The sequence below is a fragment of the Meleagris gallopavo genome, chromosome 10, assembly GCF_000146605.3.
Source record: "Meleagris gallopavo isolate NT-WF06-2002-E0010 breed Aviagen turkey brand Nicholas breeding stock chromosome 10, Turkey_5.1, whole genome shotgun sequence".
NCBI lineage: Eukaryota > Metazoa > Chordata > Aves > Galliformes > Phasianidae > Meleagris > Meleagris gallopavo.
This window is the reverse complement of record NC_015020.2, coordinates 27,710,294-27,732,977: the sequence shown is the minus strand read 5'-3', so window position 1 is coordinate 27,732,977 and position 22,684 is coordinate 27,710,294. Positions and strand designations below refer to the sequence as shown.

General features: G+C 56.7%; 3 protein-coding genes across 4 annotated transcripts; 1 reads left to right on the top strand and 2 right to left on the bottom strand.

The window, feature by feature from the left end:
* Nucleotides 1–4,438, bottom strand: MPL (MPL proto-oncogene, thrombopoietin receptor; the record flags this gene model as incomplete). Its single annotated transcript, XM_010716331.3, has 10 exons — nt 3,518–4,438; nt 2,166–2,292; nt 1,869–2,044; nt 1,495–1,739; nt 1,274–1,430; nt 1,029–1,158; nt 753–925; nt 534–676; nt 139–467; nt 1–70 (listed from the first exon to the last, which is right to left on the bottom strand). Coding segments are annotated over exons 1-10 (1,653 nt in total), but the record flags the coding sequence as incomplete, so codon positions are not given.
* Nucleotides 4,439–4,531: 93 nt separating this feature from the next.
* On the bottom strand, nt 4,532–16,564 carry TIE1 (tyrosine kinase with immunoglobulin like and EGF like domains 1). Of its 2 annotated transcripts, none has more exons than XM_010716227.3 (23): nt 16,033–16,564; nt 15,284–15,571; nt 12,469–12,579; nt 12,190–12,345; nt 11,960–12,091; nt 11,603–11,743; nt 11,357–11,485; nt 10,864–11,009; nt 10,555–10,699; nt 10,168–10,326; nt 9,876–10,013; nt 9,480–9,770; nt 7,865–8,155; nt 7,319–7,632; nt 7,008–7,218; nt 6,741–6,851; nt 6,468–6,658; nt 6,228–6,341; nt 6,010–6,080; nt 5,812–5,852; nt 5,572–5,668; nt 5,263–5,362; nt 4,532–5,173 (listed from the first exon to the last, which is right to left on the bottom strand). In XM_010716227.3, exons 1-23 carry the CDS (start codon nt 16,124–16,126, stop codon nt 5,102–5,104), a joined length of 3,543 nt encoding a protein of 1,180 aa, XP_010714529.1. In that variant the 5' UTR covers nt 16,127–16,564; the 3' UTR covers nt 4,532–5,101. The 2 variants fall into 2 exon arrangements, with proteins under 2 accessions (XP_010714529.1, XP_010714530.1); XM_010716228.3 differs by having other exon boundaries at nt 7,439–7,632.
* A 2,647-nt stretch (nt 16,565–19,211) lies between these two features.
* On the top strand, nt 19,212–22,029 carry C10H1orf210 (chromosome 10 C1orf210 homolog). The gene is made up of 5 exons (XM_010716226.3): nt 19,212–19,322; nt 19,426–19,529; nt 19,831–20,338; nt 20,967–21,113; nt 21,268–22,029. The coding sequence occupies exons 1-5, from the start codon at nt 19,274–19,276 to the stop codon at nt 21,630–21,632; spliced, it is 1,173 nt and encodes a 390-aa protein (XP_010714528.1). The 5' UTR covers nt 19,212–19,273; the 3' UTR covers nt 21,633–22,029.
* The last annotated feature ends 655 nt before the right edge of the window (nt 22,030–22,684 follow it).

The following is a 22,684-nucleotide window of genomic DNA, read 5'->3' as shown; positions in this document are numbered from 1 at the left end:
GTCGTGCAGGAAGGTGCCCAGTGCGCGGTGCAGGTCGGGGACGGGCGGCCACAGCCTCTGCTTCACGCTGCTGAGGAGGCAGCGGGCATGTGGCAGCCCCCCGGCCCGTGCACCCCGCTGCCCGCAGCGCGGCCTTACCTGTAGAGGGACGGGAAGGTGCACCGCAGCCCCAGCAGCACTCCGGTGAAGATCAGCGGTGCCACCGTCACGCTCGGGATCACCCAGCCTGCGACGGAGGGGCGGTTCCGCACTGCGGGCCTATTCTCCTCCTCCCACCCGGGCGCCCTCAGCCCCGCACGGCCCTTACCCGCTTCAGCCGCGACGTCAACCACGACGGGCTGGGACCACGCGCTCCAGCTGCCCCGGTACTGCGGCCCACCGGGCTGCGCCCGCACCTGGGCACGATAGCGGGCACCGGGCCGGAGGTCCAGCACTTCCTTCCTGGCCGCCCGCGGGACCTGCAGCACCTGTGGGCAGAGCTGAGCTGGGGCTGTTCGGGGCCTGCGGCTGCCCCGTGCCAGTCCCTGCATCACCTTCCAGTCGGAGCTGTCGTCCGTGGCGTAGCGGACCTGGTACTCCAGTTGCTCCGCCAGCGCCTCCAGGGGCGGCAGCCACTGCAAGCTGAGCCGGCCCTGCGCCGCCGTCGCCTGCACGTGCCGCGGGGCCTCCGTGAGCACTGCGGGGTGGGGACGTGTCGCTGCCTTGGATCAGAACCCCGCCCCGAGCGACGGATGTGGAGTGCACGGACTCACCGGCCTGGTGCAGCCAGAAGGGCTCCTTGAAGTAGCTGAGCACAGGTAGCTCGTGGAGCCGGGTGACGTTCACCAGGACGGCAATGGGGCTGCCGGCCGTGGGCTGGAAGGTGCAGGTGTGGCTGCCCTGTGTCCCCGCGCTGGCCTCTTCACACTGCTGCCACGTGTCCTCCCTGTGTGGCAGGGAGCGGGCAGCCAGTCATCCTGCAGTGCTAGCACTGCTGCCATTGCTCTCTGCTTGGGGGCACGGCTCTGTGTCGTTGCTGTGCCCTTTACCTCATGCCAGCCCCACTCGGAGATGCCCGGTAGAAGAGCTCGTGGGTGCTGTGGTGCTCTGCAGGGTCCCAGCTCCACACACAGCGCACACACCGCAGGTCGGGAGTGCTGCAGTGCAGCCCGATGTCCTCTGATCAGGTGAGAGCCAGGGTAGAGTGGGCTGCTTCTTCCCAAACCCCGCAGAACCCAACTCTCATGTGTGGGCACTCTGCAGCCCCCAGCAGCGGAGATGGACAGTCTCTCACCAGAAGAATGGGGCGTCTCTGCGACCACCACCTCCGACCAGGGCCCCCAGACACCATCCATTGAGGTGCCGTCAGGCTTGCTGCGCACCTGGATGTGGTACCTCACCCCTGGCTGCAGCTCCCGGAGAATCACCCATGTGTCGGCCTGTACCAGCCCCTAAAGAGAGTGGTTAGGATGGGGTGCTGCCACGTGCCCCAGATCCCACAGCCCCTGTACATACCTGCACTGTTCCCTGGAAGGCTGCAGCTCCCCTGGCTGTAGGCGGGTGGGCTCTGTTGGTGGGATGGGCAGGGAGGTCCCTGGGTGCCGTGCCACAGGGTGTCACTTTGGGGGTCATGGGATGGTAGCACACCTCATAGAGGAAGAAGTTGGGGTAGTCAGCAAGTGGCGGCTGCCACGACACACGGAGCTGCCCTGTGGCTCCTGCCCAGTGGGCACTTATGTTCACTGGTGGGGCGATGAGACCTGCGGGAATGTGTTGGGGCATCCCCAGTGTGACAGCAGCTGCAAGGCCCAGATGCTGCCAGTGATGGGCGGGAAGAGGAAGGGGCACCGAGGTGTAGGGATTAGGGTTGTGCCACGGGAGAGACTCACCCACTGCATCCACGCTGAGATCCCGCCTGTGCCTGGTGCGGTTGGTGGCAGCGTCCAGGACAAGAATGTGGAGCTGGGTGAAGAGCCGCACGTCCTGGCTGGGGAACACACAGATCTGCCGCATCCCACTGGCCCCACGGCGCTGTGTGAAGACTGCACACGTGGTGGGTGCATCCCTGAGGAACAGATGGGGGCCCTCGAGCACCCTGAGCCTGGGGCCAGCTGAAGGGAGGGGATCTGGGCATGGCAGAGGTCCCTCAGTGTCACCACTCCTTCCCATGTCCCCGCCGGCTCTACCTGCTGTACCAGTAGTAGAAGCGGTGTATCCCGCTTGCCTCCTCCTCATCCCAGAAACACGTGAGATCCTCGAAGGAGCGGGAGAAGCAGAGGATGTCCTCGGGCACCTCTGCCAGCAACACAGCATCTGGTGGGAGGCTGGGCATGAAAGAGTCCCTGGCTGCCTCATCCCCTGCGTGGCCCCTCCTGCCCGAGTCCCCCGCCAGCGCTGAGGGAGGGATGCATACATCACCACTGCTCCCCCTCCCCAGCACACAGGGTCCTTGGAACAAACAAACATCCCAGAATAGCTCTGTGGTCAGATAGGCTCTGGAGATCAGCGGGAAGCACCCCGGCTCGACTCACTCCGGAAGGCACGTGGAAGTGCGATAAGGAGAGCAGTGCTCCAGGAGAGGCAAGAGCCTGGGGCTTGTGTGGGGTTTGAGTGGGGCTGATCCCACTCCAGGTGAAAGGAATGAGCACAGGAATGCCACGGTCCCCAGATGTCTGCCAGGTGTCCCCCTGCTCTCCCTGCCCCTTACCTTGCCCTGACCCCTCGCCCTGTTCCTCCTTTTCCAGATGGCAACCCCTTCCTCCCCAGCCACATGCTCTGCCCGCAGACCACAGCCCTCTCTCTCCTACCTGCCCTTCTCTTTTCGCACCCCCAGCCACCCCAGCCTCTCTTGACCTCCCCTGGCACTGCCTCCCACCCAGCCCCAGGGTGGCACAGGCACCTGCGTGCCTCTGCTCTGGCCATGTCCTGTGGGTTCCCAGAGCACTCTCATGGCACTGCTCTGCAGCTGGCACAAGGCAAGCTCAGGCATCGCACTGGCACAGAAGCAGAAGGTGAGCCCAAAGCCTCCTTTCCTCCTCCTGCACCTGTAGGGGTGACTTAAAGGGTGCTCCTGTGACCACTATAGCAGTCTGACCACAGATTTTGGATGAGTGTGAAAACAGGAGCATGAGATTAAACATTTTGTCTGGTTTAATGCTTTATATAGTGTTATAGAAAGAGTATAAGGGCCTAAGGAAGAGCTTAAAGCATCGGTGACCCTGCCAGGGCTGGCTCAGGGCTGGATGGAAAGAACCCATAGGGCACTAAGTTGGCACCAAGCTGGGCAGTGCCACTGCATTACATGTAGGTGCAGCGTGATGTCATGGGGCTGAGAGCTGCCACCCCAAACTAGTGGCTGGCAGCTGCAGGAAGCAGGCACCCCTTTGTTGCAAGCACCCTGGAGTGCCCCACGTGTGACCAAACGCATCCTCCAGCAGACCCTCCTGAAGCCGTCTCCCTCATCCTGCGCCTCCCTGGCTGCTGCAGGGCGCAGCTCCCTGTGATCCACCCGTGGGGGAATAATGACTCCAGGACCTACCTTGGGATGTCACTGGCTCAGTGTCCATGGCAGGGCTGTGCCGGCTCAGCAGGACAGCAGTGAGCAGAGCAGGCAGCCAGCCCTGGTGCAGGCAGGCTGCCATCCCTCCTGTTGCGCTTGGTACTTCCCAGCACCCCGGCTGCTGCCCCGGCTCTGCAGGGTGATACCTTTATCTGGGAAGTGTAGGCTGTGCTGCTCAGGAAGCCTGGCTGGAGGCTCCCCTCACCCCATCACCAGCACTTCCCCGTGCCCAAAACCACCGCGCTGCGGCCCCTCCACCAGCAGCCACAGTGCCAAGAGAGACTGCTCCCATCAGATAGGCGGCACGTCCTGCCCTTGTGGCTAGCTGCATGGGGTGGGAAGAAAAACAGCCACCGAGGAAGCAGGGAGGCCCCTTCTATGGGTTGGGCAGACTTGGGTGGGACCTGGGGACACCCGCACCCTCGGTGTCATGTCAGAGCTCAGGGTGTGGGATGGTGGCTCCGGCTCCATCTCACCCTACGCTGCCCCACTCTGTGTGGCCCTGCTGTGCCACAGGCAGGTTGGCATCAATCTGCCCCATGTCACCGCCATCCTGGGGGCATGGAAGCTAAGGGAGGAACAGCCAGCACCAGTTTGTCATGTTTTTTTCAATCCAGTCCCACTTCCTTCTCCATCTGGTGACCGGGCTTTGCAGGCAACATGCACAAACCCTTTGGTTCAACACGGCTGCCCCATGTGCCGTTCACAGCTGAGCAGGCAGGCGCAGAGGTGGTGGCACACTGGGGCAGCTGGTCCCTGTCACTGCTTCACTGGCAACCTCACCCGTGGAGCAGAGGATGCTCATTAATGGCTGCAGCTGCCAAGTAGTGGGAAACTGAAATGGTATTGACACATTTCAATTGTGATCTGGGGAAAAGAGGCCGTTCCCCAGAAAGAAAAATGCCTTGCTGTGGGGTCACATACAACACAGGGACTGGGCACATCCTCCAGAAGAGCAGCAAAGCATCAACTCCCCATCTCTCCACCAGAGCCAGCTGTCCCTTGTACAATGTTTATTGACCATAAAAACATAGCCATTGAGTTCCAAGGGGCAGTGCTGAGCTGGAGACTGTGCACATCATTCCTCCTTCACTGGGGCTGCTGCATCCCATGCCAGAGTGATGCTCACCATCTGCTTGCAGTGGAGCATGCTGAGAACTGCAGGGTAGGGAGCTGCCGGGTCTCTGCTTCCACTTCTCACCCTGCAGTTTGGATGTTTGTGTCCTGCCAGAGCGTGGGCTGCAGCATCCCAGCTCCTGGGGACTGGGCCCTTCTTTCTGCTGCAGACACCGCGTAGGGCACACAGCTGGCACTTGTCCTTTGGGGCTGTCCACACGTGTTCCCCAGCCAGCATGCATCAGAAAGCAACTGGGAAGGGCACAGTGCAGTCCTGCTACAGGAAAGATGCACTCCAGAGGGGCCACTGTTATTCAGCCATGGTCACTGCTGGGCAGGGGTGGCAGGCAGCCCCCACAGTGGTGTCCCAGCAGACTGGGAGTTGGCGTTTGCCCCTCTGCTATGGGGGTACAAGCTGGTGGGAGCTGTGTGGAGCTGTGTGCAGCCTCAGGCCTCCTCAGCAGTGGCATCAATCCCTGCATAGGTGAAGTTCTCAAACAAAGCCATGTTCACGTACGCCTGCATGGGAACACAAGTCAGGAGCAGGGGAGATGCTGAGGTGTGCTCGGTGGGTTTCCACGGGGATGGCTGGCCACGTGGCCACTCACCTTCCTGGCCTCCAGCATGCGGATGAGCTGCATGGAGATCTGGGCAAAGGGTGGGCGCTCGTAGGGACGGTCGCGCCAGCACTGCCGCATCAGCTCATACCTGGGGGCAGAGAGTGTGTGTGCATGGGGTGGGGTGGGCAGAAAGGCTGCTCGTGGGAGATGGGGAGAAGTGAGCAGGAGACAAAAGCATGGCGTGAAGGCATGGGGCTCTTCCTCCAGTTGTGGTGCACAGGGGACCAGGATAGGCTGCCAGAAGCCATCAAGAACTCCCACATGTAGTAGAGAGGACGCAGGGCACTGCCAACTTACACCTCATCGTCACAGTTGCGGGGTTTCTCCATGCGATAGCCCTGGGGCAGCTTCTCGTAGAGCTCAGCACACGTCATCCCACAATACGGCGTGCCCCCTGCAGCCACATACACACGTGTGGTTGTGGTGGGGGCATGAGGTGCCCTCATCCCCTTGACATCCCCTGGGTTGTCCCCTCCAGAGCTACAGGAGGACCTGCAGGGACCTGAGTGGGTGGAGGGGACTAAAGATGAGCCTTACCCAAGCTGACGATCTCCCAGAGAAGGACGCCAAAGGACCACCTGAAATAGTAGGTTAGGCTGTGACGGAGCCAGCAGCTGTATCCCACTCATGAGGAGGGGGACAAGCTGAAGGGGTTCACAGTGAGACTGGATGGGGCCAAGAAGAGGGACAGGGGTGGCCATGTCTGTGTCCCAGCCTCGGTGTCTGTGGACTTACACATCGCTCTTGGTGGTGTACACGCTGTAGTTGAGGGACTCGATGGCCATCCAGCGAACTGGCAAGCGGCCCTGGGGAAACAGAGGGTGACCCTCAGGGGACATCCCAAGGAAGGAGGGAGGATGGTGCAGCTGTCTTCCAGCTGGCTTCCCACTGCTGGGGGATCCTGCCCTCTGCATCCATGAAGGATCTATGGAGTCTCCTAGCTCCTCCCTCACCATTGTCTTCTTCACGTAGACCTCCTCTCCCCTGGAGAGGCCAAAGTCAGCAATCTTGGAGGCCAGGTTTTCTCCCACCAGGATATTCCTGGCTGCCAAGTCCCTGTGAATGAACTGAGAGAGGACAGCACTGAGCCGCGGCTGGCCAGAGTTGAACTGAAAGTTGGGACTTGAAATGGATATAGGGAGAAGCTGCTCCAGAGGGGAACACAACCCTACCCTGTGTGCCTGGGGACATACCTGCTTCTCACTCAGGTACTGCATCCCCTTGGCCACATCTGAAGCAAACTGGAGGAGCTGCTGGGAGGTGAGGGTGGACGCAGTGCCATGCTCCTTCGCAAAGGCTGGGTCGGTCTCCAGAACTCGGCTTTTGCGGAGGAAGTCAAGGAGGTTTCCATAGGGGGCGTACTCGATGGCAATATACAGGTAACCTGTGGGCAGGAAGAGGCAGGTCTGATCAGGCTGTCTCCAGAAAAGGGCAGTAGCCGGTGGGGAAAAGGGAACAGCCCTCACCCTTGTTCTCACAGGCGCCCAGCAAGTTGATTATGTTGGGGTGATGGCCCAGCTTGCACAGCACCTCTAACTCTCCAGCAAAGTCCCGGTGGTCATTCTCTGAGGCGAACTCTGGAAGCAAAGCAGAGATGCACACCTGGACCCTTCCACCAGTCCTCCACAGACAGCTCCTGCCCCTTCTCAGCCCAAAGTGCTGCTTGGGATGCGACCTCATTCCCACTACATTCCCACCTGCTTCCATCCTGCCTGCCCCATCGCAATGCTCACCCTTCAGCATCTTGATGGCTGCATTCATTTTCAAGCCATCTTTTTTGATCATGGCCCTGATGACTTGCCCAAAGTTCCCTTCCCCAATCATGTCCTCAAACTTGATGTCCTCCCACTCCAGGATGGGGTAGCTGAGGGGTTCGGGCTGTGGCTTGGGCCGGCGTGTCAGGGTCAGGGTCCCTGAGTTGAACTGCAGGATGGTCTCTTCTCCCTGCAAGAGGGGAGCGGTTGAGGTTAGAGGCATCGGGCACCCCTCCGCCCCACGGCAGTGCCAACAGGGCAGGTATCATGGGCAAGGGTGGGCTCCGCACCCTCTCTGTGTGGAGGTGAGGTCTGGCTGCATCCGGACTGGAGGCTATGGAGCGTGACCTGGATCGGGCTGGGACGTGGGGAGCTGGGGACACTGTCCTGGCAGGGCAGGCAGCACTCACCGAGCCAGACTGGTATGTGAAGGTGCGGCGCCGGTGGAAAAAGTTCTTCTTGATGAGAAAAAGTGCCAGCAGGGCAAAGAGGATGGTGAGGCAGGTGACGGACACGGAGCCAATGATGGCCAAGAGCAGCTGCTGGTCTACTCCTGACTGCTCAGTGCTCTGGCTGCCCAGGCTGGGTGGCACACTCAGTGCTCCTGCCAAAAAGAAGGATGGTTGTCCATGACTGAGCCTTGCATGAAGCTGCATGGATGGCTCAGCAGCAAGACCTCAGCCCTGTCCCAGCACACTGGGAGCCCATGCAGACATTACAGCCCACCCACAGCTCCCAGTGCCGTGAGATAAAGTTGGCAGTGCCTAGACTGCAGAGGTGAGACACCCACTGAGGGGCTGGGTGCAGGTGCAGGTCTGCAGGGACTCCCCACTCACCATCCCCCAGGGTCTTAGCTTTCACCAGCTGGCTCCACTCCCCTGGGACGTGGGAGTTGGCCCGGACACGAAACTGGTAGGTGGTGCTAGCGTTGAGGCCTCCAATGATCTTGGTTGTCTCAGCACCATTGTCGGTGTCAATCCACTGGGGCTCGCTGGTCCCCCCCACCTGCTGCAGCTCTACAATGTACTTGGTGATGCCCCCGTTGGGGTATTCGGGGACCTGCCAGTAGAGCCTGATGGCTGTGTCAGACACAGACTCTGCTGAGAGCGACCGTGGGGAGGAAGGCCCTGGAAAGAGAAGTGGAGCATCAGTACCAGCACAGGGCTCCTGATGCTGCAGTGGCTGAGCACTGGTGGCAGCAGAACAAGCCCCTTCCAGCTCCTGTCAACAGCTATGGTAACCAGAGCTTTACCAGGCTTGAGGACCTCTACAGACCCTCTGCCTATGCTTGTGTGATGTCAGGAGGTAAACATGAACTCGTTGTCAGGCATCTTATCACTCCCACTTCCTCTTTTGACCTTCTCCACATCCTAAAGCACACATCCCATAGTTACCCAAAGCTCTGAAAGTACAGAGCAGAGAAAGCATTACATCCTGCAGACCTGACACCTAACAGCCCTCCCAGCACGTACCAGACTGCACTCAACCTCACTGAAGCCACATGCCTTGTGCTCTGCTTCCCTTCTGGTCTACCAGAAAGGTTGGTCAGACTGATGGGACGTGGCCATTTGGTGAAATTACCAGGGTTAATGCAAGCAAAAGGAAACAACTTTTTTTTTTTCTTCTCTCCCCTCCCCCCCAAATGTAATTGTATTGAGAAATTTCTTGCTACAGTGTTGTAAAGGCAACACGTGTAGACAAGTGTGACAGCACGGGTGTGGGCATGAAAGGACAGATCTATATTTGGTCATCATTCATCATGGCCTGAATGCCACATTCTGGATGTTTCTCAGCTGCACAGTGCTGGAGGCTGTTGGATCTAGTGAGAACATGAGGACCAATTTTGCCATGTACCTGGCATCTACCTGCAAGTGACTGTTCGTAGTCTACCAGAGCTGGGATACAGGACCAGCCAAACCCAGGGATGGTTGCTCTTACATTTATAACCAGTTTATTGTTAGAATTCCCTGGATTTCTTTTTTTCCTTTTCTCTTTTCTAAAGCCAGGTTATCTATTTCACTTACTCATTTTAAAGGAGGGCTATAAGAAGGAAGGGGATAGACTCTTCAGCAGGGTCTGTTGTGATAGGACAAGGGGAAAATGTTTCAAAGTAAAAGAGGGGAGATTTATATTGGATATAAGGATGACTGTTTTTACAATAAGGTGGTGAGACACTGGAACAGGTTGCCCAAAGTGGTGGTGGAAGCCTTGTCTTTGGAGACATTCAAGGTCAGGCTGGATGGGTCTCTGAGCACCTAATTTAGCTGTAGGTGTCCTTGTTCATTGCAGGGAAGTTGGACTAGACAGCTTTTAAGGGTCCTTTCTAACTTAGAAGATTCTATGATTTTATAGGGCTCTCTCATTCTCCACAAGGTGCACATGGGGAATGACTCCTAAAGTCTCCCATGTTCTAGGGCAAGCAACCCCCCACCCCAGCCTCATGTCACCCACCTTTGCTGTTGATCATGACTTTGTAGAGATCAGAGGGGGGCCCCAGGCTGGTGCAGTGGTACACCAGCACCTCCAGCCCATATTCCTTGTTGAACTCCAGGCCCCCAATGTGGGCAGAGAGCACTGAAATGGACGTGATGTTTTTCTTGCAGACCAGTTGCTTTGCGGAGTCAAAAAGATGGACAATGAACCCATGTGCAGGCTCATGATTACTTGGCAATTTCCAGTTGACGTGAAGGGTATTTTTCTCCTCAATGGACCAACCTTCAATCACAGGCTTGACTGTGGGCTCTGTGAACAAAAAGGAAGTGAAACCTCACTGCATGTCAGCCATGGGGCTTGGTAGACTCTGCACCATGCAGGAAAAGGTTCAGAGTAATGGGATGGGTTTCCCACCGAGGCATTCAGTCACCATGATGGCCTCAGGTCCCTTGCTGCCCTCACCACCATCCCCTGGTCGGCTCAGCTGCACCTTGACAATGTAGGCAGTCACCGGCCGGAGGTTCATGAGAGTGATGTTTTCACTGTTGTCAACTGTTAACCAAGAGGACATATCAAATCCATACCCCCACCCTATCACCAGTATCCTCCCAGTGTCACTACAGAGGATCTTGCTGAGCGAGATGGAGATCTCTGCACACCCCAAACTCTTCACAGGATCCACGTACCCATCCTGACAGCCACGTACCCACAATGGACGACCACACCGAGACATCATCCTTGGGCTTGTAGAGCAACTTGACAGAGACAATAGGTCCATCACCAGAGAAGCAGTCCACAGGTGACACCACAAGCTGGCGACTCTGCTTGGCCAGCAGCCTGGGGGGGCTCAGGGGTGCTGGTGGCACTGGAGGTGAAGGAAGAAATGATATCAGTTGGACTGGGAGCAGTATGAGGACATCTACAGTTTCTTGGCTCCTTCCAGCCTTGGCAGGTACGGGAAGATCCCAACAAATGTTTTATCACCGCTCAAACCTGACTGTTGCCACTGTGACACAAAATGAGTGGCATGTAGTCCACTTGTGGGAGGTCTCATTGCCACGCTGTGACCCAGCACCCGCAGTTCTTTCCTCACCTCGAATGTTGACCTTGACTTTCCGGCTGTCCTGGCCCCCAGTAGTAGAGACTCGGCATTCCCAGAGCCCTGCATCGGCCTTCGTCAGATGCTGCACCTGAAACTCGCATGTGATCTGCCCCGACTCTATGATGGCTTTGACCAGCTGTGGGCACAGAGGTGCTATCAGCCACCATGGCAGTCAGGGTTGCCACTTGGTGGAGTTGTCACCCACCATGTTGGGGATCCTGCCATTTGGGTGCAGGGACAGTGCCAAAGGATGGCAGTGAGGTGAAAACATGGGGCTGCGGGGATTGGCTTCTGAGGTACCTTGAGCATGGTGCCATCAGCCTTGCGCAGCTCCACGCCATCGCTTGCGGGCAGCGGGTTGCCGGTGGCCACACAGCTGATGATGGGCTCTGAGCCCAGGTTGAACTCCAGCTCCGAGGCCAGTTTGATGATCTGGGGGAAGCGATCTGGTGTGGAGAAATCAGCATTAGGACTCATCCCACTTCTCCCTGTTCACAAAGGACATTCAGACCTTTCCCGGTGCTGGGGGTCATGTCTGAGCACTGAGCTCCAGCTCAGATCCACCCCACACTCTGGGCTCAGGGATGTTCTTTGGCACATCTAATTTGAGAAAGCCAGACTACTCTCCCTCTTGCAGTACCACGGTTTCTATAGGTCTGGGGGCTATTTTTACCAGCAAGGCAGGCTGCCCACCTGGCTGTGGAGATTGGTATCAGCTTCCTTTAATATGAGGAAGGAGCTGGAGCCCACCCACAGGGGACAAAGCCCCTCCATGGCCCTGTGCCAGCCTCACCTGACTTCTCGCAGTGCTGCCCATGCCAGCCTGCAGGGCAGATGCAGCCACTGAAACGGTTACAGCTGCCACCATTCCGGCAGGCACACATCAGAGCGCAGTCGGGGCCATAGTATCCTGGGGAACAGGCTGTGGGAAGAGGAGAGTCCACTGCTACCCCTGGCCACACTGTATGGGTGCATGTGCTCAGCCTGCGCTGGTGCCCAAGCCAGCAGGCAAGGCAGGATACCGCCCATGTTCCCATACCTTGGCTGCAGCGGGAGCCGCTCCACCCCGAGGCACAGGAGCAGCCATAGGGGTCCGGCAGGCAGAAGCTCAGCCCCCTGCAGCCCTGGGCTCTCTGGCACGTCTCCTGGCAGTTGCGGCCAAACTGGCCTTCCCGGCAGGCTGGAAAACAAGGGCTTCATGGAGTTCCCCAGCACCATCCCCAGCAGGCAAGGAGTTCCTGCCCCAGTGTTTGTCCTGCCAAGGTGATAGAAGTAGGGGGCACTGGGAATGGGCAGATGCTGGGGGTCCTGTGAGTTTCTGGCCATCGTGACTAGATCTTGGAGTGCAGTGGGACACAGTTCATCCCCTCAGGGCAGAGGCAGCCACTGGACCTACCTCTCTCACAGCGGGTGCCCATGAAGCCAGGAGGACAGATGCATTCACCGACATGGTCATGACAGATGCCCCCATTCAGGCAGTCAGGACAGTCCTTCTCACAGGATGGACCCCATTTCCTTGCAGCACACGCTGCAGGGAGATCAGAGGGATGTACACTGGCACTGGGCCGTGCGTCCCCACCATATGGGGAGGGGACAGTGGAGTGCCACTTCCCTGGTCCCACTCACCTCTAACGATTAGCCTGTAGAAGGCACTCCACAGAGGGCTATCTCCCATGAAAGTGGCACTGTAGACGCCATTTTCAGTCATGCTGACATTCGGGAGTGTTAGAGTGAAAAGATCACCCCGCACCTCGCCTCGGTCCGTGGTCTGGTAGTAGGTACCTGCGAGGAGACAGGAGGTGACCTGGGAACTGCTGCACCCTTGGGTTGGGGAGTGAGGGTGACTAGGAGCAGGGGTGGTGCAGGGCACTGGGTGGTTGCAGCGCTGCTTGTGAAGCCACTTGCCATTTCTTTTCCACATTACATCCATCTCCTTCCTCCTGAGGACCCTGGCGGAGAAGGTGGCTGGCTCGCCAACATTCACAGACTGCGTGGCCTTCTCCGGGAAGAGGTGGGCTGCCAAAGAGAAGGAGGAGCAGGCTGAGGGCAGTGCCTGGATGAGCCACCCCGCTATGCAGTCCTAACACACCTCTCTGTGGGGACATCACCATGCACATCTCCATCCACCTCAGGCAGAGGACCCACAGGGAACAGGGATGGCACCCAGGGTTGGGGTATCCTGTGCTGTCCCAGCATAGGATGCTGTGACAGCAGCCTGGGGAGATATGACAGCATGAGACGCTGCTTGCTGCCAGACTGGAGGTGTGTAGGCAAGGGGCAGGATCTGCGTCTTTGCCTGCCTCTAGCAGAGTACTCACATGTTTACCCAATTTCCAAGGTGTAGGGGTATGCACCATTCTCATAACTACAGTGTGAGTCAGCCTGGGCACAACTTTGAGCCTAAACCAGACTATAAATATGTTTAGCACTGAGAAACCAAGCCCTGGGTGTGCCAGCAATGACACAAAAGAGGGCACACTCAGATACTGGCTGCCAGAGCCTCCCAGTGTGCCAGATCGCACACCCTTCAACTGGCTGTGCTGGATGGGAGCAGTGGTGCCTGCAGCCCAGCATCCTGCCAGCTTATATCTACTTATTCTGCCATATACCCAGTATTGTTCTCCCATGGGTTTTGCAGCTTTAGACCTGGTCCTACACTGTAGCCACAAATACACTGCTGCAGCCAGGGTCTGATGCCCTGAGCAGAGCACCACATCTCACCCTGAGAACCAGGAGCCCCAACGACCAGAAGTTGACTCCTGCTGGCAGCATACCAGCAGCCCTGCAGCCTGACCGCTGGCACCACTGCAAGGCAAGGAGAGGTCCTGGCAATGTTTGTTTCAGCTATTTATTGTCTGTCTTCTCTTATCAGTGCTGTAATTTTAGACAGATCCTCTGACAGATTTCCTGAAGTTCTCTATTGTGCTCACAGATGCAAAAATAAAATAATTTAATTTTTTCTGCTGTGGCGTCTCTGGACACCTCTCTGCTCGGTGATCTGACAAAACAGTTTGCTGGATTTAAACCCTTCTCAGATTGCCTCTCTGGGTCTGATTGGTCTTTTTTTCCTGTGTTTTTACTTTCAAAACTGATAATCCTTCCTCTGCTCTCATGCATCTTAGAAGACACTCACTGTCCTTGGGCAGCATTCCCTACACATGCTGTTGTGAGCACTGAGCTGCACTGTGAGAGCTGATTCAATGAACACTTGAGCCTTCAGCATGGTTTCTTTACACAGCCCTCACTCCTCTGGCAAAGATTTAACCTTTTTGTTACTTTTTCCTTCGATCAGTCTTCCTCAATTTTTTTCTAAACTTTTCCTTATCTAAATTAAACAGAGCAACATCAGCTTTTTTGGCGCTTCTAACTCCTGGAGGGGTTTGGGCCAGTGAACAAACCTGGGTCCCACTGACCACCTCACTCATGACATATATAGGGAGACACAAATGCCACGTCAGTGTGCAAAGCCCCCCTCTTTCCCTTAATGTAGCAACGTGTCCATTCCCCTCTGTCCCTCCTGTTCCACTTTCCAGCGCTCTGCTTTCCTCCCTTGGTGCCTCCCAGAGCTCTGTTTGCCCAGACCGGCTGTCTCTGTTTCTGATAAGGCCGCTGCCATGTTAAGTGTGAGCTCCTGGTCAAGGACAGAGAGCAGTCCTGCTCCTAAGAGGATGCTTGCGCCCCACCGGCATGGTCCTTATCGCAGTCTGTTCCCCAGCTGGAGATACTGGCGCAGCTCAAAACACTGTGATAGAGCAGTATTTTAACATGGGCAGGGAGATGTTTTAGCCAAAACTTTCTAACAAAAAGCTTGAAAACACCCAGTAGCAAACACCTATCACAGAGAATTTCTGTCCTAATAACTTAGTCTCAAGAGTCGTGAAGTCAGTGAGGGCAGTGTTGGGGACTGTGTCTCCTTGGGCATTATCCCAGTGTGGTGATGTCCTTTAGGCTTCTATGGCCCTAACGAGGAGCAGGAGCAGGAGGTGAACCCCATGCCCTCCCCAAGAACCAGCTGGAGGGCAGAGCCAGACCTGCCAGTGCGACCAGGGGCTGGCACTGCCCGATGGCACCCTGCTTTTGGTTGATGATTGCCAGACCTCACCGCTTCCTTTGGCTTCCCTCCACCTGGACCTTGCCCTGCTCATGGGCACCATTCCCACCCACTGCCTGCAGCCGCCCTTCCCGCACACCTCCCTGGGGCGGGGGCTGCTGGCGGGTGGCCATGAAGCGCCCTTGGAGTTGGGCCATGCTCCTGCAGCTGAGAAACTTTCTCATATCCTCATGGGGTGAAAAAGCTTCTTCACTGCACCAATTGCCACCTCCTGTATGCCACAGATCAACCCACTGCACCACACAAACATCCAAATGGCCGCTACTCACACCCAGTGCTTGAGTGAGACAAGGCCTGGTGGTGGTCCATCACCTCTCTCATGTTCTGCACAAAGGCCAGAGGGGCTGGGCACAGCAGTAGCTGCCTGCTGACTCAAGAGCTGCCATGGTGCCAACAGATCCCAAACCTAGCCTCAATGAATCATAGAATGGCTTAGATTGGAAGGGACCTTAAAGATCATCGAGTTCTGAGCCCTCTGCCGTGGGCTGGTTCCCACCCAGTTCATCAGGCTGCCCAGGGTCCCATCAAACTTGGCCTTGAGTGAGTAAGTGAGTAAGTGAGTGAGCGAGTGAGTGCATCACGCTCCCCAGAGCCCACTCAAGCACTTACCATTGTGGCTGTTGTGCACGTAGACCACCTGGGCCTGCTCTGTTGGTGTGCGCCCCAGGCAGTAGAGGATCCCCACCAGGTCAGGCATGGAGAAGCCCCTGGCCTGGACATAGTTGCTGCGGTTGCGGTAATTTTGGAAGCCTGTCTTGGGGTGCGTCATCACAATCTTGTTCTCCCGCTCAATCTGCAGGTAGCTCACGTCGCGCTCACCCATGATGCAGGAGAGGAAGAAGTCAGAGTGGGAAAGGCTCTGCACATTGGCAATCAGGGTGATGTCCAGAATGGCTCCTGTTGAGGGGAACATGAGAGAATGTCACAGCCAGACCAGGACATGGCCTTCTCTATCTAGCTCAGTCACAGGGATAGACCCCATAACCCAAACTTCAACCCCATTTTCAAGTCCTTCTTGCCCCCAGGCTATGAGATGGCACGGTGGACACTTCCAGTCTCTTTTTGGAGATCCCCATGGGCTCAGGTTACTGCATGAGCCAAGTGTGCAGTGTTATGAGGTTCCTCCTCCTGCAATCTGCCTGTGTTCCTGTCCCAAGCTGGGGTACAGAGGAGGATAGTTCAGCCCGAAAGCTCAGCCCTGAGTATTCCAAACCATCAGTCTCACAGGGATGTTTCCTCTCTTCATGCCCCTCCTGAGTCCCTGCTTCATTGATTGGGACCACCACAGCTGCCTCGTCCCACCAAACCCCCCTGGGGAATGGGCTTACCTGCAGGGCAAAGGGAAAGGAGTCATTTACCTGCCATCCATGGGAGGAGAAACAGGAGATAAAACTGGAGTCCCATGTCCTTGAAGTGTGTCCCAAATCTGGCACAGGAAAAGATCCAGCACATCCCAGCCACGAGTGACAGACCCAGTGGTGGCAATTGACTATGGTCTCCACATGCGTGGAGCCTCAGGACCCCTGTTCCACACTCTCCATCTTGCCTCAGCACTCTCGCTTGACGAGCGGGGGGAGCAGGACCCCTTCCTCTGGATCATAGCTGGGGCATGGTGTGGATGATGCCTTCGTTCCCACCCACTCCACTGCTGCCCAGCTGTGTGGCAAAGGGGCCACTGAGGTTTGTTGCCCAGTGGGGCTCTCCAGTGGGGCTAGAACGGCATTCTCAGGGTGCCCCCAGCCATGCTGATCTCCAGCCTGACCGGGATCTCCCAGCCCCTTTCTTGCCTGCAGTAGTCAGGATCTCACCACCGAGCCTGCCTGTGCAGCGGCATCTTCATCCCCTCGGCATGCCCCGCGGTTATGGGAAGGGCTCTGTGGAGCAGGGAAAGGAAAGGGGCCAAGGGGCCGCGGCTGGCGGCGGCGGCGGCGGAGCCAAATCCTGTTTCCCATGCGGCGTTTCCTGCTCTCCACCCATTGTTCAGAGCCAGCCCTGACTCCAGGAGCCACAGGCAGGAGCTGACCCTCATGGGCTCTGCCCCCGGCACCGAGGCCGTGCACACCACAGGATACCTTGACCACCATGAGCCGGCATGGGCCACCAGCTCATGTCCCCACCTCGGAGAGGTGACCAAGTGTAGCGAAGTCCTACTGCTGATCCTTGCCCTGCTGCTTTCCCTCGCACTTCCACATGCCGGTATGGTAGTGCAGTGTGTACAGAATGCCCCAGCAGGGTGTCAGCATCCATAGCCCCATCCGTGTCCCAGCAGAGCTGAGTGGCAGGAAAGTGGGGACCTCACAGCCACTCTGCCACAAAATGAGACAGGGGGGTTAGTTTGGCAGTGGCTGAGCAGAGCCCTCACAGCAGAAAGCAGCTGGACAGCCTGGGCAGGAGGGCAGCAGCTGCTGGGGGGGAAGATTTCTCTGCAGGGCCATAAACACAACTGGGAGGAAGCTGGAAGCAGCAGAAAGTCTGGCTTTCCTTGACCGCCTTCCAGCCTGTCTCCCTCTTTCCTGTTTCAGAAACCGCCTGTCCTTGGACTACACCCAGGGGAAAGCTTGGGGCCTCGCCATGGCTGCAGCCGCACCATATGCCAAGGGACCTTGTAAGGCCATGGTGGGCTCAGGCAGGCGCAGGGCAGGGGTAAATGCATGGTATTGCTGAGGAAATCACTGCAATCTTTACCCACTTGACCACACACTGTTCTGCAAGCAGCATATTGAGCTGTTCCCATGTGAAAGCCTGGCCTGCCGGGGAGAAAGATCCATGTTTTGGTGTGTCCCAAGCCCATGCTGTATCCGGCCAAAAATCTAAAGCACACATGGAGAGGAAGGGGAAATCCATTCATCGCTTCCGACTATTTACAGTGCGCTCTGGGGCTGTAGGGGGCCCAAGCGGTGCAGAGTGATGGCAGCAGACAGGGACTGTGCTGTGCCACCCCAGCGCCTGCCTGCCATATGCTGCCACCACAGCTCCCTGAGTGATAAAGAGACCCTGAAAAATGGGCACTGCGTGCAGCTGCCTACATTTACCCAGAAAGACACAGAATTGTTGGGTTGGAAAGGACTTCTTAGATCATCCAGTCCAACCTCAACCCACCCCACCATGCCCACTGACCACATCCCTCAGTAGGGAGTGTAGGTAAGAGTCAGTCTTTGGGAGACCCCTGGGCAGGGTCGTCTTTAAATGATGAACGTGTGTCCTTGGCTGCCCCAACTTGAACACAAGGGCTAGTTACAACAGCTGATTCCTCCTGCAGTTGGTGTTGCTATGCCTGTCAATCCAAAGCTTGTTTGCAAGCTCTTCAGGTCAGAGACTCATCATTGAGCTCAGTACAGCTGCAGGAAGGGGGATAGGTAGGTGAATACATAAATAGATGGCTGCTTCCTATAGTTTACTGGTGGTAGAGGTCAGTCATGCTTAGGGCTATAATTGCTATTGTGCCACCTCGTGCTTACCCATGTTTGAGATGGCCACTGTGTGCTGCAGTCACCAGCAGCACAGCCATGCAGGCAGAACAATAGACTGTGATGCACTTTGTGAAATGTTGTCCAACATGATGAATCATTGTGATAAAGGGATTATTGATGTGGAACAAGCACACTTTGTGGGGACACTCTGCAAAGCAGGCCTTGCAGCACGCTTCTTGGAGAGCAAAGCACATATCCACTAGCTACATGAAGGGGAACCAGGGCATTCCTGTGGTCTGTTGGGGAGCTGGATCCATTAACTATCAGCTCCCCATACTAGGCAGATCTTGGGGATCCACAAAGGAAACCAGAGCCAACCACACCTATAGAATCATAGAATCACAGAATCGTTTGCATCGGAAGGAACCCTTAAAGACCATCTAGTCCAACTCCTCTGCAATGAACAGGGAAAGCTATAGCTCCATCAGGTGCTCAGAGCCTGGTCCAGCCTGACCTTGAATGTCTCCAAGGATGGGGAAACATCTTCCTTTGCATTTTTTTTTTTCCTGGAGATTTCTATTTGTGCAGATCCCTTGAGTTGGAGACAGGAAGGAGACTTCTCCAGGAGGTTTCATGGGGACATTCAGCAGTGGCCCTGCATCTCTTGGCAAGGAACCAGTGCAGCTGTCCCACCACACCTCTAACATGGAAAGACCACAGCATGCACAGAGCACCTGAATTTCTGCTGGACTCACAGCCCTGAATTTTTCTGCTGAATCATAGCAGACTTAAAAAACAAAACAAAACAAAAAAAACCTGGTGACAAAAATACCCCTTTTTTTACCATTCGCACGTTCTAATCCAAAGCACCGCATGCCAGAAACCATCGTGTGCTGATACGTTTCCTGATAGGAAACGCAAACACCCTGCATGTCCACCTATGACTGCCTCAGCAGCACTGCCAGCACTGCCTTCCTGGAGGCCTCCTCTGTCCTCCGTCCACAGCAGCCCCAGGGGAGCCCTCCAAGGGAGGTTAAAGGCTGCTGCCAGCACTGGGGCCATGGGGAGACGGTGCCACCTCCGTGTCCACCTCCTGCTCTGCACCAGCCCCGGAGCAGCCAAGGGGCGCGGTGGTTAATGTGTAACCCACACCACCGCCTCTATCCGTGCCTCACGGCCACAGGAGAGAATGTGGCCGCCAGGCTGGCCCTGGGTGAGCGGCGCCGTGGGGCATCAAGGTAGCCATGGCCTGCCCAGGAACGGCCATCCCCATCACTGCCACACTTCACCAGCACGGCTGGCTGCACCGCCCGCCCTCAAACTTGTTTTTCTGCCCCGCAGCTTCCTGGAGCTCAATGGCTCCCACTGGCCTGCTGGGTGTCTGCGGCCTGCTCTGCACCTGGGGGGCGGCGGCGGCGGGATGGCCCTGCGGCCTGGACCACCAGGTAGGGACAGGGGCTTGGGGCAGATGTGCGGGTGGTGGTGTTCCCGATGACTGCTGGAGCACGGCGAGGCTGGCGGGGGCTTGTCTGGGCTGGTGTGCTGCCGGCTCCAGGCGTTGCTCGGCTGCAGTGGCGCGGCTGCCTGTGAGCAGCAGCGCACGTCCCAGCCAAAATGGGGTCTGTGCCAGGTTTGTGTCACTGCAGGGAGCCCCTGCTTACACATGTGGTGACACAGTTACTGGCAGCAGAGTGACAGTGACGCCCTCAGAAGGTGAAGGGCCCGTCTTAGCAGCTCTTTCCCCAGGGATGGGCTGACTGCAGCGGGAAGAGCCTCCTGCACGCTCCAAGCTCCCTTCCGAGAAACATCACCGGCTTAGACCTCTCCTTCAACAGCTTGGTCATGCCACAGCGCGGGACACTTTTGATGCGTTTCCCTTCCTTGCGCTCCCTCAACCTCTCTAACAACGCCCTGCTCACACTGCACCCTGCCGTCTTCTCCAACCTCAGGGCACTATGCCTGCTGGACCTGAGCAACTGCAGCATCACCTACCTCCACACAGATGCTTTCAGGGGCTTGGAAAACTTGCAAACACTTCTTCTAAGAAACAACAGTTTGCAAGAGCTGGAGGTCCCGTTCTTTCTGCCACTGAGAAGTCTTCTCCACCTGAACCTGCAGAACAATGCACTGATGTCTGTGGACACTTTGATGTTGCAACTGATGGAGGCCATCCCATGGGTCCAGCTGGATGGAAACCCCTGGGTCTGTGACTGTGTCACATATCCCTTGCAGCAGTGGCTGAAGCGCAGGCAAGGTGAGAGGTGGGGGCGGGTGTCAGGAAGGGTTTGGGATGAGAGGGATCCTCGAAGAGAGAATTTGATCCTTCTGCTCCAGCCCTACGACTGCTCTCCTCCCTTCTGAGGGACAGCAAACTGAGACATAATGTCTCAGTTCTTCATTTTCAGGTACACACAACATCCAAGATTTCTGGGTATGACAGACAGGAGGAAAATATTCAGAGATCTATACTTCAGGCACTTTTCTGGGAAATTAACATTCCTAAATCCATATACACGTATCTGCATCAAGTGCACAGATCTTCACGAGCATTCAACATCTCCTGATGGACAGGATCAGGTTTTAGCCCCCCGAGCTTGGCTCCCAGGCAAGAGAAGCCCTGTGACCATGGGGTTTCTATCAGTGTCCATTGGCCTAGTTAAGAAGAGCTGCTAATGGTGGTAACACGGTCGTACAGCTCTTCTTATTGGGGGTTCCATAGTCAGAGATTTTTTTCCTCTAGTAGTGCCTTACACAGAGCTGATGACTGACAAGGCTGGAGGGCAGCACTGGAAGTGCTTGAAAGCAAGCAGAGAATGCTTTCTCCAAGCTGGGGAGGGAACAGGTGAAGATCTCCTGTCCCACCTTAGCCTGTTGTTTCCCAGCCATGCATGTCACCTGTGCATCACCTTCGGAGCTGCAGGGACAGGACATTACAACTCTGGACTCCTGGGAGCTGGGCTGCCAAAAAAGCCAGAGGTTTCCTCGAGATGTCAGCCCAGCACAGCAGACCACAGTTACAAACAACAACAGTAAGTTGGGTCAGGGAGAGCTACCTTCCTCCGGTTCACCCCCAGGGGTGGCCTCCCCACCACGAGTAGCACTGTGAAGCATGCACGTGGTCAGCTGTGGTGGAGCACCTGCTGTGCCACAGCCCAGCCCTGATGGGCCTGTCTTCTGCTGCAGCCACCGCGCCATCTGCGGGGAAGGGAGGAAGGAGCTGGCCCTACCTAGTGGGCTTCCTGGTGGCTGCCATCAGCATCTCCATCCTGGTCGCTCTGGTTGCCAAGTGCAAGATCTGCCACAAGAACTTCACCAGCTACCGCCACCGACCGCTGCCTGAAACCAGCTCGATTGGAGGCAGCCCCTTGGAGGAGGGCACTGGCTGGGACAGGGGCTCCTCAGGCTGGGGTGACAGTGAGAACCCCCCCGTGTCCAATATCACTGGCCTGCATGTTGAAGATGATGACGGCTTCATCGAGGACAACTACATTCAGCCCAGTGAGCGGCTGCCAGAGGAAGAGGAGAGAGAGTCACACATCTCCATATGAGACTGCAGTCCCTCCCCATCCCCATGCCCCCATCTCCTTCCTGCCAATTCCACCTACCCTTGGCTGTTGTCCCCATGCAGATGGGGGCAGGAGGGAAAGAGTGGGGTGGAGGTGTCCCTATGCCCTGCTGTGACACCAGCAGAGCTGCACTGTCTTGCAGACACCAGATATGCTGCTTTTTTCCCAGTCTTGCTTGGGTACTGAGGATGAACAGGATGATCTTGATTGCAGCTGGGCAAGGCAAGATGCCTAGGGATGGGTCTGCCCCTCTCTCTGTCCCGCTGCTCCTTGTGCGGACTTGGGCACCAGCCCCTCTACCCTGTGGCACTGGACCTGGCCCTGTTCTGTCCCCACTCTGTTGTCACTCTGGGAGCAATTAAAGCATGATTCAATCCTGCTTCTGTCTATGATGGTTTGCTGGGGCTCTCCCCATGGCCGCACATCTGGCCAGTGGTGTGTGGCAGCCTGACCTCTACATTTGTCTCAGATGGCTGATCCTTTTGTCAGCAAACTTTTAGTGCTTACACTGCAAGGATTTCCTGTGTCAGTCCTACATGTGGGGCAGTATAGCTTCTATCCCACTGACTCCCCTGTGGGGAAGACCCCGCAGGGCTGGCTGCCCTGTCTTGGACATGGGATGTCCCACAGAGCAGTGCTTTCAGGACCCTCAAGCTCCCCATCCTCTGCTGTGACTTGCTACCGGCAAGAAGGCAGTCCTGATCCTCTTTCTGCTGGCATCACATTCACTCCTCATGCAGCAGCCATTTGGTGTTCACACTGATGCTGTCAACAAGGTGTGCAATTGATCAGTTTATCAAGTGATAAAACAGGTAAAGTGATGCTGAACAACCTGGATGAGCTGAAAGCACCCCTTACGCACTGTGGATGGCAAGAGTGAATTATCCTTGCGTGGCAAGGCTCTGCTGGCAGTGTTTGCTTCCAGTACTATGTGAGCCACCAGGGCTGGGTGCTCAGGAAGCAGCTCCACAGCAGTCTGCTGGCAGGACAGTCTCTTTCCTGTGCTCTGCTGCTCCTTTCAGCTGTGTTAAAAC

Bases quoted from the DNA above. Each gene is read 5' to 3' on its own strand.
- C10H1orf210 (XM_010716226.3), top strand. From the start codon at position 19,274: ATGTGGCCGCCAGGCTGGCCCTGGGTGAGCGGCGCCGTGGGGCATCAA. The intron at 19,530-19,830 runs GTAGGGACAGGG...CTCTTTCCCCAG, and splicing joins CCTGCGGCCTGGACCACCAG to GGATGGGCTGACTGCAGCGG. The intron at 21,114-21,267 runs GTAAGTTGGGTC...CTTCTGCTGCAG, and splicing joins CACAGTTACAAACAACAACA to CCACCGCGCCATCTGCGGGG.
- TIE1 (XM_010716227.3), bottom strand. From the start codon at position 16,126: ATGTGCTGGATCTTTTCCTGTGCCAGATTTGGGACACACTTCAAGGAC. The intron at 7,219-7,318 runs GTGCGGAGCCCA...CCCCTCTTGCAG, and splicing joins CTCACCTCCACACAGAGAGG to GGAGAAGAGACCATCCTGCA. The intron at 5,174-5,262 runs GTGAGTGGCCAC...GTTCCCATGCAG, and splicing joins GCATGCTGGAGGCCAGGAAG to GCGTACGTGAACATGGCTTT.